The 9,240-nt window shown below is 41.6% G+C and overlaps 1 protein-coding gene across 2 annotated transcripts in view; it reads left to right on the top strand.

Moving 5' to 3' along the window:
- The first annotated feature begins 1,786 nt into the window (after nucleotides 1-1,786).
- Nucleotides 1,787-9,240, top strand: part of LOC117542811 (guanine nucleotide-binding protein G(o) subunit alpha) — a 130,859-nt gene continuing 123,405 nt past the window's right edge. The window contains exons 1-2 of one of the 2 annotated variants that reach the window (XM_034210660.1): nucleotides 1,787-2,546; nucleotides 3,374-3,416. In XM_034210660.1, coding sequence (XP_034066551.1) covers nucleotides 2,429-2,546; nucleotides 3,374-3,416 — 161 coding nt within the window. In that variant the 5' untranslated portion in view covers nucleotides 1,787-2,428. The remainder of the gene's footprint in view (nucleotides 2,547-3,373; nucleotides 3,417-9,240) is intronic. The other variant, XM_034210659.1, reaches the window with a different exon arrangement.

Genomic DNA, 9,240 nt, shown 5'->3' with positions numbered 1-9,240 from the left:
AACGGAACATTGAATGAAGTTGTTATCAAAAACCAAAATCAGACCGTTTTTATCTTGTTATCCGTTTTTGATTCAGACAACATAAACAGGAAAACGGCTTTGGTTTCACGTTTTTTCGTTTTTGATTTAAAACAAAAAAAGGCTGGTATTTTCATTTTTCTCATTTTTTGGTTCAAACCAAGCAGCAAACTCTGGGGAACAGCCGGGAAGCCAATACGGAAGTGCCACACACTGCAGTTCATACATGGGCCGCTAGGGACTGGCTGCAGAAAGGAGAAATTTCCATAGACCCCCATGTTAAAATGCCCAACTTTACAGCAGAAAAAAACATGTTTCTACCCATGGATGCAATAAATATTATTATCGATATAGTTAGATTCCACCTTCATGATTATGAATCTGTGAGCGAATTGTTTTCTAACACGACCCTTTTATTTATATTAGGTCTTAAAGTGTTTGCATAAATTAGGGCGTGGTCACGTTGATGGACCCGTACATGCCTCACTGTCAGCTAACAGCAACTTGTCCACTCTGCTAGGCTACAACCATAGAGGCGACAACGTTAGTTAGTCATAGCACTGTACTTGACCCTTTAGCTTTAGCCGTGTTCGTGGTGATTGTGCCTTTTAGAGAATATTGTTACAAATACCAGACAATTAAAATGTCGTGCTGTGCGCTTGAATGTACTAACAGAACTTCCAAGAAGTCTAAAATGATAATATTATACATGTTAACCCCGTTCGCAGGTGTTTGTGTGCTTGGTAGCTTAGCTTGTTACTTATTAGCCAGCTAAGGACGTAACCCTTTATGCATACATATACATTTTAGTTTATGATTCAGCCTTGGGTAAGACTTTTATAGTCTATGGCTATGACGCCCATAATGCTAAACGGGAGCAAATGTTAATAGGGGACCCAATTATCCCAGTGGTGGCCGCCGGAGCTAACGGAACCGCAGGGGGCTAGCTCCAGCCGGCGTCCCGGAGCTAGCCCACTGCGGCTCCGTTAGGTCCGGGCGGTGGAGTCCGTCTTTTCTCAACGTGTGTGGATGACAAGCATTAAGAATAACAAAATATAGCTAATTCTCTTGCAGATTGTCTCATTTGATTATGAATGTAACGTTTATATAGGGGAACTACACTGTTAGCAGTAACTTGGTATGCATGTATTTCATGTTAGCTTAGCTTCTTAGCCTAAGCTAGCTCTGTTTACTTCCAGTTCGGAGGCAGCAGGTCCCGCCTCGGCTCCGCCTCTTTGCCCTTATTTGGAGCAGGCGGGATTAGACTCTGACGTTGCTGTCAAGCCGTTAGTGGGCGACTCCGCCTACTAAGGGCTTCACGGCAACTCTGCAGAATCCTATGGGTGACGTCACGGACACTACATCCATTTATATATACAGTCTATGGTTCAAACGAAACATCAAACTAACAAAACGTACACTTACCTTTTTTTAATTAGGTTTTCTCGTTATCGGTCTTTTTATTCAGACAACAACAACGGAAAAACGGCTTTAGTTTCCCGTTTTTTCGTTTTAAATAAAAAACGGAAAAAGGCTGGTATTTCCGTTTTTTGGCTTTTGTTTAAAACGAAAAATCAAACTGACAAAAAGTACACGGACCCTACACATTTACTTTGTGTAATCTCATGACGTGATTTGAGAATTAAATTATATGTTTAAACCAAATTTAACCGGCGTTTAATATCTTTCTACCTGTTTGATATAACACATTTTGGGACAAAAAGCTTCTAAAGGAAGCCTACTTTGAACCACCAGGCCGCGCCACTTCGAGTTGATGCTCCCTCTTTCCCCACTTCTCTCTTTTCACGGTTCTGACGTCAGCAACCTGCAATTGAACGAATGAACTAACGGACGACCGAGCCCCTACCGGAGCTACCGGGAGGCAGTAGAGTTACAGAGCGAGTCCCCGCCGCCAGCCTCGGAGGAGCTACACGGAGGAAAGTACGCTGTGCGCCGCCGTGAGAAGCAGTGCTGGAATCAAACGATGCGAGCCGCAGCCGAGTAACACAGAGCCTACTGTCGACGAGCGGAGAAAACCGTTACCGTGATTTACCGACACTTACACCGAAGAGATACGGAGGACGAGCGGACGGACAGCCCACCACCGAGACCCCGTTTGAGAAACTGCGGTGGCTACAACGAGTTGTGTTCGCGCCGTGGATCAAAGTGATTTAAATGCTTTAACGGAGCCGTACCCCTAGCTTGAGAGCGATCGAGAGGGAGCTGCCCAGAGAGCGAGAGGAAGAGGGATCGAAGACACCGCGCAGAAAAGGAGGAAATCAACCAAGAAAATAAAAAACGGATTTGCAAACAGCGTTGTTTCCGCGCACACGCTTCGTTCAATCTTTCATTGCTTTAATTTTCTCTGGATCAAGGTTTCGGTTACGCTTTCAAGCTGTGTTCTCTAACCATGGGATGTACTCTGAGCGCAGAGGAAAGGGCGGCTCTGGATCGGAGCAAAGCCATCGAGAAAAACCTGAAGGAGGACGGAGTCACCATGGCCAAAGATGTCAAACTGCTGCTGCTCGGTAAGAGTTGAATTGCTCACAGTAGGGCCAGTAGAGCCACGGCAGAAATGAAACTCTTCGGGGGTGATGAAAGGTGTGTTGTTGGGGGGGGGGGGGGGGGGGTGTGAACATCTGGTAAAAGATGACCATCATTACTGAAGATTGCTCTGGACATACATAAAGACATGACATCCCTCATAAGATATTAAAACAACGCCAACATCCCATACATGGGCATTGATTAGCTTCCTTCTCCATACTAAACACACCCTGTCTGCTCAATACATCACGTTGAAGCAACCTGCTATGGTAGGTTTTTCTTATTAAAGAGGTGGATTAACTGTAATTCTGAAGAATCAGTGGGTACAAGGTGGACAATCTATGATACCTACCGATTGGGGGCCTTTAAAATGGCATTATGCAGCAGTGGAGGCCCAAGCACAGGCAGTGTTGTATCATTGGTTTGGGGTGGGAGATTGATTCTCTGTGGGAAACTAGCCTTTAAGTAGAATTATTTATTTGATTGACTTACTAGAAAGATGGTGGATAGAAAGGAATAATAAAAGGAAAGCACATTGAGGAAGAAAGGGTGCAGCCAATTCTCCATCTTTAAATCTCCACCCTGCTGCTGCTCTTCATATTCATTTAGGTTTTTAGGAGGCTGATTCTCCCAGTTTCTCTCTCACACACACATCACACACACACACACACACACACACACACACACACACACACACACACACACACACACACACACACACACACACACACACACACACACACACACACACACAACACACACACACACACTCCCTGTTTACATTGTCTTCTTGTCTCTTATCCATCAGGGGCTGGAGAGTCAGGGAAAAGCACCATCGTCAAACAGATGAAGTAAGTCTCTAAAAAGCACTGTCTAATAACCCTATGGAGTGGATATGTGTCCCTCTCTCACTCTTTCTTTCTGTTTCTGACACACACACACACACACACACACACACACACACACACACACACACACACACACACACACACACACACACACACACAGCACCCATTCTGTGTCATGTGTTTTTCTTGAAAAAGCACGAGTGTTGACCCTATAGCAGCCCAAACATTAACCCGGGCTGACCTTGTCAAACATCTGATGTTGCTCTATGTGGGCGGAGTCATGTACCAAATTGGGTGAAGGGAAACAAGTATGTGTAGTGAATATCTACTGCTATGGTTGTCTGTTCTTATTAGAATATGTGTCTATTAAAGCTGCAAGGATAAGTCAACTAACCAACTTTGCTTCAGTTAGATGGTTCAGAAATTGACGTGTGGCCATTTCACCAGGTCATGTTGGAAATATATAGTACTCTGGTAGCAAATTGATGGTGTCATGACAATAATCCATTTAAACTCTCCTTTGTTATGCTCACACACTTTGTTTCAGTATTGGTGACGGGGTTTTGGACAGGGGAAATCTTTAATCAATATCACATAGTGTCAGGATATGAATGCTCAAGGGCAGGATCACACTGCCTCTGATTTACTTTGATTTTCTCCTCCACATCTGCTCCTTCGGACTCAGGTGCGGAGGCAACCTCACATGTTCACTTTAATGCTGCTAAAATGTATATATAATATAGGTTTATTCCTTACTTACAATAATATTCCCGAATGAGTGATCATTACTGACTAAATCTGGGTGACCAAATCCTACTCTGCCACGACAGTGTTACTGTACAGTATGTTATACAATCCTTTTATTGATTTGTTGTTTCGGGAGGAAAATATTTGACATCTCTTTAGAGAATCTATTAGGCTGTATCGTTTTAGTATTTTCTTTTTAGCAATTGTACCAAAGGCTTATGGGTCCAGCTTCTATAATGTGATGACTTACTGTGTTCTTGTGTGTACAATTATTGCCAACTGGATGTTTTTGGTTTTTTGATTATTGGTCGTGAAAAACAATACTTTTTAAAAAGGTTTAATGGTAAACATAATTATTGATTCAATGTACCTCGGTTTTGGGGTTATGGTCTGCCTGACTGCTCAGAGGGAGTGGGTCCTGCCATCAAGTAGTTTTTTTCTTTTTCTTTCACTCAGCTAATTGACATATTTGGGTGATTCTGTCATACATTATATATATATGTATGTATGTATGTATGTACAGTATGTATATATATGTGTGTGTATATATATATATGTGTGTATATATATGTATGTGTGTATATGTATGTATGTGTGATATATTATTGTTGTGTGTATCTACTATCTCTTCATCTGTGTTGTGTGTGTTGTGTGTCTCTCTCTGTGTGTGTGTCTGTCTCTCTCTCTCTCTCTCTGTCTGTGTGTGTGTGTGTGTCTGTCTCTCTCTCTGTGTGTCTCTCTCTGTGTGTGTCTCTCTCTCTCTCTCTGTGTGTGTCTCTCTGTTGTGTCTCTCTCCTCTCTCTTGTTGTGTGTCTCTCTGTGTGTGTGTCTCTCTCTGTGTGTGTGTCTCTGTGTGTTCTCTGTTGTGTGTGTCTCTCTCTGTGTGTGTGTCTCTATCTCTCTTTGTGTGTCTCTCTCTCTGTCTGTGTCTCTCTCTCTCTCTCTCTCTCTCTCTCTGTCTCTGTCTGTCTGTGTGTGTGTGTGTGTGTCTCTCTCTCTCTCTGTGTGTGTCTCTCTGTCTGTGTGTCTCTCTCTGTCTCTGTGTCTCTCTCTCTCTCTTTTCTCTTTTTCTCTCTCTGTGTTCTTCTCTCTCTCTTTGTCTCTGTCCCCTCTCTCTCTTTATCTCTGTTCTTCTTTCTATCTGTTTGATCTCTCTTTCTTTTTCTCTCTCTCTCTTTTTCTCTCTCTCTGTGTATATATATATATATATATATATGTGTATGTGTATATATATATGTGTATGAAGTTTAGCCATAGATATACGCGACTTCAGTTGAACGGTGTTAGGAACAGTTTGACAAAAAGGAAAGGATGATAGAACATCCTGTACCGTCACAGAACTAGTACCACAATACCATGTGGCCTGTTGGTGTCTGTGTCTAATGTCTTGTTACTAATATAGCTATCCCATAGGGCTCTTATCAAATCCAACCTCAGTGCTCCTGCCTTACCCCTGTAGAGACATAATGTGTACCTGTGGCACTTAGCAGTAATTAAAGTTGTCTTTTTTTCCTCCTGCGGTATCATTACAGTGTCCTCTCATACTTCTATAGGGACTTATTTGTGGTGCTTAGTGTACAATTCATTGCGACTTTAATAGTGTTTTTGTATTTACTATATCATTGCAATAATCCTATAATATATTTACAGGATTTACAGAACCGTACTGTACTTTAACCCCTCTCCGTCATTTTATCTGTAATCCGGGCAGTGGTGACATATGGTTTCTCTTGAATCTCCTCTGCTGCTTCATTTTACAGACAGCTGAGTGTGTTTTAGCCGATAATAGGCTTTGGTTGTGGTCTTATGTGACATATCACATGAGGACACGATTCATTGGATCCAGATGAGCCTGATTCTCAGCTGTTAATGGTCATTCCAGCAGCACAGCACATTCTGCACACTGACCAATGCCCCCAGTGGGTTCATTAAGCATATACTGTATATGATAGGTCATTACCTTGGGAGCAACTTCACTCTTGATTTCATTTCACTGTAGGAAATCACACACTAAATAATATTAATATGTGGCTTTGTGAGTTCACTAAGGCTCACCAATATTATACTATTATTCCAGCTATTATGCATACAAAAGATGGGTGTATATATTCATTTGACAGTATTTCCTGACAGAAAGAGAGCCAATTTCCTTTCAGCTTGTTCACACCACGCTTACTTGTTTCAATTATTCCACCTCTGTGTTTCTGTTTGAGAACACCCTAGAAGCTATTCTTGCTTATGCATGATTTGTTGAGACTGCATCTGGTAGACAACATTCTCTGTTAACTGTTTAAAAAGTATAATTTGATTGAATACGCTGTGCATGATTCTTAAGGGCCAACCGATTTCAGTGTAGTAATCACTGTGATGCAATGTGCCTTAAAAAATAAATAATGGTGTACAACGCCCCCTCCCCCTGTGATGATGGCATAGACCTGGCACAGATGTTCAACTACTGCAGGAGAACCTTTCTGTCTTTGTAAACTGGAATAATTGCTGTAGTGGTGCCATTTGAGCCTTTACGTGTATTTTTCACAATATGTTCTAGTGTTAGTCCTTCTATTCAAAGGGAATCTGATATTATAGAGTGGGAAGCTGTGTTTCAAGTGGTGGACATCGCCCTGTAGGGAAGCCTTTACGTTCCTGTTCAGAGACGCTCTGCTATTTCCGGAACCGCATCCGAGCAGTGGAAAGCCCTTAACTGCAATTTCTTTCACAGCGCTTTGAACATCTGGAGCGTGCTCAAGTGACCGTGTGTGTGGGTGTGTTTGCCTTCCTCAGACAGAGTAAGAGAGACAGAGATGAGTTGATTAGATTTGGTTTTCATGGTGTGTATGTTGAGCTGCAGTGTGTGTGTGTGTGTGTGTGTTTGTTACAACACTGCATGTGATCAGTCAGTGGTAATATGAAGCGCTGTTTACAATACTGTCGAAAATGCAAATTTAAAGGATGTTTAGCAAGAGAAACATGTGAAAGACTGGGTTGTGTATGTTGTCTATATATACATGATGGCCTATAAAGGAGTGTAGCTAGCCAAGAGACCTTTGGTCATGTGTTAACAACATACCTTTATCTCCTGCATGGAGGTGTGTTTGGTGTGTGTGCGAGGCCATCTGTTTATGGGACCTGTGTGTTTAAATGTGTGCAAAGGTTCACTCGCTGCCCAGCTGGCACACTGACCTCTCCAGCAGCGCTCACTGTATGTGTGTGAGTCTGTAAGGAAACTATTATAGGAAAGTATGAGTACATTACACTAGGGCTGCCCTCAACTAAAGATGTTTCTAGTCGACCAATCGTCGTCAATTTAGGCAATTGGTAGACGAATCGTTACACGTATATGATAAATTATGATTATTAATATTATTTATTTTGATCTCCCAAAATGGTTTCAGTTTTAAAGGGTGACAAATAACGTTATTATATCAGCATGGTACGTTGTGCTTCACATACAATATAAAATAAAACTGAAATAATGTACCTTTTTAAATATTTAATGAAGTGTTACATGTAGAAAGCCATGAGTCACAGCGCACCGCACGGACGGAGCATTGAGGTTCGACTAATAGACGAATTAAAAAAATTGAAATGCTGACTAGTTTCTGGGTTTAGGACTCATTCCTGCAACACTTAATTGAACTGAACCAAGGAAGCCACCCTTTGGCACAGCCATTATAAAAAGTGGGGGAAGGATTAGAGATCCTAGTGAGGCCCCCTCCCTTTTGTTCTTTTCATTGATGTGTGAGATGCGTGTGCTAGGCTCTGACAAAGTCCTAAGAACCAGCCACTGAGCTGGATATTCGTAAGGCCTTGTTGTTTTTTCAATTATTGGGTTATTTTTTAAAGGAATAGCTCCAGGTTTAGTTGTGGTTGATACTGCAAAAACAGCTGCATAATGGCTCTGTTGGGAGTACTCTCAAGTTAAAAATAACCCAAATGATGATCTCGACCTTGGCTTGGTGGTAACAAATATATAATAGGAAATGTGCCTAACAAACTCAGGCATTGCATGTTAAAGACATGGGCGTTTTCCAAACAGTAAAAGTCTAATGAACAATGCTACGAGTTGCATTATGGGAGATGTAGGCTTCAGGATTCAAAACTATACGGTATTAAAAGTTAGGATATCTCGAACTATATCTATCATTTTCTGTGGTTTCCTTTAATTTCCAATCAAGTAATAGAGTCCTAATTTAAATGATTCACAATAAGGAGGGAAGTAAATATGCTTGAAATTACACAAAGAAGCCCGTTTGAGAATATGAGCACTGTTAGTCTTCCTGACATAGTTAACAATTTACAACCCATATAAAACAACCTGTAAACTACATGTGTTTTTTATCCCGTCTGATGTTCACCGGCGCTGAATAGCACCAATAGACATGCTTCTTGATTTGTAGTTCAATAACACACTTACTCATTTATACCAACACACAGGACAGCAATTTATAAATTCTTAGAATGCACGAGTCAAGTCACATGGATGGTTCTTTATGTAAATCACAAACATTCATCATTTGCTCATTGTAGCCCATCGAATAAGACTAAAACAACTTTCTACAATTAGCTGTATGTAGAATATTTTCAATAAATATTAAACAATGTCTCTGGAATTAGAATTTGAGCATATAATATATGGAGCTTCACACCCTCTGCCTTTATCTTGTTCCTTCATATCTGGCTCTCTCCTACAATGTATGTGTGTTTGTGCCATGCTGACATGATCGGAGGCGACTGGCCGGAGGGAGAACAAATGCCGTCCGACCCTCACGGCTGCACTGCTTCCCACAGGCTGTTCCCACCGTGTGTGTGGTTTCTCTAGAGCAGGAGATAATTAGGTTTAAGCCTCAGAAGAGGAGAATAAAAGGGGGAAGGGGAGGAAGATGGAGGAAGAAAAGCTGGTGTTTTGTGCAGAAAGGCAGAGGGAGAGTGGGCGTTCATAGATGGAAAGAAAGAGAAGAGCAAGTGTGCTTAGAAAGGACTCCACTAGAGAAAATAGGAAGTTTGTTGAAAGTGGTGGAAATATGGAAAGGGAGGAGTGATAAAGAATGAAGTGGTGGATAAAAAAGAGGCTAAACTACTC

Source organism: Gymnodraco acuticeps, unplaced genomic scaffold (genome assembly GCF_902827175.1).
Source record: "Gymnodraco acuticeps unplaced genomic scaffold, fGymAcu1.1, whole genome shotgun sequence".
Lineage (NCBI taxonomy): Eukaryota > Metazoa > Chordata > Actinopteri > Perciformes > Bathydraconidae > Gymnodraco > Gymnodraco acuticeps.
Note: the sequence above shows the minus strand (reverse complement) of the source record. Positions and strands in the feature narration are given on the sequence as shown.